Below are 2872 nucleotides of genomic sequence, written 5' to 3'. Positions count from 1 at the left end.
TACATTGATACTTTTAAGCATCATTCCGTAATGCAGTGACATAGACTATCTCTATATGTAACAGAATAAAATGGTCTATACGTATCAAGACCTGAGAAAAGACTGGAGGGTTTTGTCACACTTTGGAGGCTTCTATTCTTTAAGTTATTCTTGATGGACAATGTGATTCTTGATGAATTTTCAGAACCCAAATGGAGAAATGCATTGAATTTTTATGTTGTATTAGGTTGGGAATTTTAGGTGTCAACCAATCTAGCTTTGAATTTCAAGGACACATGATCAATACCTCCACCTTCAGCTTTAACAATACAAGAAAGCTGCCTATTGTGGATGGTTTCTATTAGACAGCTTAGCAATCTAACACCCGTTCTAACCTAGTTTATAAAGCATACATTCTAAATCAGGAGTTCAAAAGATCATATGACAAAACTGATGCTTTCTTTGTTCTTCTTCTTTTCCCCCATGAAATGACCTATACCCGGGGGGGGGGGGGGAGCTGGCATTTTGACAAAATTTTCTGTTATCTATCCCATCTTTATTGTATCCTAAGTTCCTAACTCAATTAAAAACATACTTCACAGTCAAGTATACAAGATGGAGAATAGAAATGTCCAGAGACCAAACATGCCTTAAAATCATACTATAAGGCCAATCATGAAGCTAAGCACTAAAACTAACTTAGCAAAGAAAATTTTCCCTCCCACCGATAGGTAGCCCATAACTACAGAAAGTAAACATCCTGCTTCTACTAGATAGTGAAGGAACCCAACTAAGAACTTAACAAATTAAACCGAATACCCTAATATCACTAACCAAACAGTGACAAAAATTAATTACTTGAATCAAGACACAAAGCAGGCTAAGAGTCGAAGCATTCAATTTATTTGAAGATCATAACTGCTGCATGAAAATCCTGCTAATACTTTTCACAATGACATTGAATACCTTACTAAATTGTAATATTGTTCTTAAATTCACTAAAAAAAATGGAAATTCAGCATCACGAGATAGTTAAACGCAACAAGATTTTGATTAGGAAGAGCAACTGAATTACTTACGTTTAAACTGTAAAGAGCTACAGCACATAAATATGCCCCTTTTTAATACACAAAAAATACATGAAAAAGTTAATGACAAACTTAAAACAACACATTAATTTGCATTTTGCTGATGCATCATGCTTTAACATCATCAAACATTTAAATGGGAGAAAGAGAAATGGATCTGCAGTCCTTCTTTCCTTTTCTTAAAGGGTAAGAGGTCTTGGATCCAGTTAAGAGACACTCAAGTCATTTAAATGCTAATAGCTAAAATAATACAAGCTACAAAAGCAGCAGAAAAGTACCATAAGGACAATTTCCTCAACATGGACCTCAATTAAACTCATGAATTTACAAGCATGTGATTACGATAATCATGGATACCCATCAGCAATCCAAGTGCTGATAGGGACATTCATCTACGACCAAACTAGAGCAAGGATCACCAAGAAACCAACCAGAGAAAGTAGCGCCTTCAAATAAGAATCAGCTTGCTGTCCTTGAGTTGCCGGTTGAGTGAACCCATGGGGATGAGCACCATGAAGTGGATTAGAAAATCCATAGGGAAAACCCGCAGCAGCTCCATAAACTGTTGCATCAGGGATCCCATGCACTTGAAGATTAAACAGGGATGGAATCAGACCACTAAATGCTGCAGAAAGTGTGAAGTTCCCAAATCTCGCAGTTGCCATTGGAGGGAACCCCATGAAGCCCATCCCATGAGCATGTCCATTCCCATGCTGTGGGAAATGGTTAGGGTCTGGTGGGGGAGCAGTTTCTGGCCTCTGCCCAGCTGGACGATTGGGAATATTAACTCCAGGTATTGATTTTGATCTTGGATCACTCGGTGTTTTTCCCCTGCCAAAAAGAGGAACCAATTTCTCTTCCTGTATAAGAGCCTTACAAACTGGACACTCCTGAGAATGCGAATGAATGTGGAGCCACTTGTACAGGCAAGGCCAACAGAAAAGATGACCGCACAAAGTCACAATTGGTTCCTGCGCCAATTCGAAGCAGATATTGCACTCGAAATTACCAGCATCATTGCTACCACTGCCTGAGCAAGAAGAGCTGCTGGGAGGCTTCCCAGTGGATTCACCAAATCCACTTGCCATCTCCAAATACAAAAAATAAAAAGGCCTGCATAGCATAGAAATAATCAAGAAACAACAAGATAACACCTAGATTGAAATGAATCACATTGATCACTAAAATTTAACCAAAAATTTCTGACATTCATACGATTCGACAAGAAACATAACATTCCCTCATTTCGCATTCGAAAAATCCAAAAGTGGACAAATCGTACATTTCGCGATAAAAGGAGAACAAAAATCAAAAGAATCTGCAGTCGGCACAAAAGCATATCCACCTTCTACAATCAAAAAAGACGAAATATGGATCTTCGCATACGAAAAAGGTTCGAATACTCGAAATTCTAAAACCCTGGGAATATGGAAGAATCATCAATACCAACAAAGAATGCCGGGAAAAAATTTAAGGCAAACCTTTAGAAATTAGTTTGCAAACGATCCGAATCCAAGCGAAGACAAGAGAGATCTTTAGAGACGTTGAAGCTTTTTTCAGGATTAAGCCTTTCCAGGTCTGAAATTTTTTGATCAATTCAACTCCATTTGCTTTTAACAGAAGGTTTCTAATGGTACAGGTCACGATGGCCGTAGATTATTCTAGTATTTCACGATATCAGCCGTCGGATCTAGTTGCTTATTTGCGGTTCGGTGCTTTATCCGCTTGTAATTTTAGAATAGTATTTCATACCAAAAAGAAAATATTGGAAACACATCATGTGATCCACTGTGGCAGATCTAGGT

The 2872-nt window shown here is 38.1% G+C and overlaps 1 protein-coding gene across 1 annotated transcript; it reads right to left on the bottom strand.

Moving 5' to 3' along the window:
* Positions 1–502: 502 nt before the first annotated feature.
* LOC149014808 (uncharacterized) lies at positions 503–2661 on the bottom strand. The gene is made up of 2 exons (XM_089157082.1): positions 2549–2661; positions 503–2180 (listed from the first exon to the last, which is right to left on the bottom strand). The coding sequence occupies exon 2, from the start codon at positions 2153–2155 to the stop codon at positions 1460–1462; it is 696 nt and encodes a 231-aa protein (XP_089013208.1). The 5' UTR covers positions 2156–2180; positions 2549–2661; the 3' UTR covers positions 503–1459.
* Between the last annotated feature and the right edge of the window lie 211 nt (positions 2662–2872).

Source organism: Hakea prostrata, chromosome 5, assembly GCF_041222555.1.
Source record: "Hakea prostrata isolate BN-2017 chromosome 5, UWA_Hpros_2, whole genome shotgun sequence".
Lineage (NCBI taxonomy): Eukaryota > Viridiplantae > Streptophyta > Magnoliopsida > Proteales > Proteaceae > Hakea > Hakea prostrata.
Note: the sequence above shows the minus strand (reverse complement) of the source record. Positions and strands in the feature narration are given on the sequence as shown.

What these genes read in the sequence shown, in the direction of transcription:
- LOC149014808 (XM_089157082.1), bottom strand. Translation starts at nt 2,155, where the DNA reads ATGGCAAGTGGATTTGGTGAATCCACTGGGAAGCCTCCCAGCAGCTCT.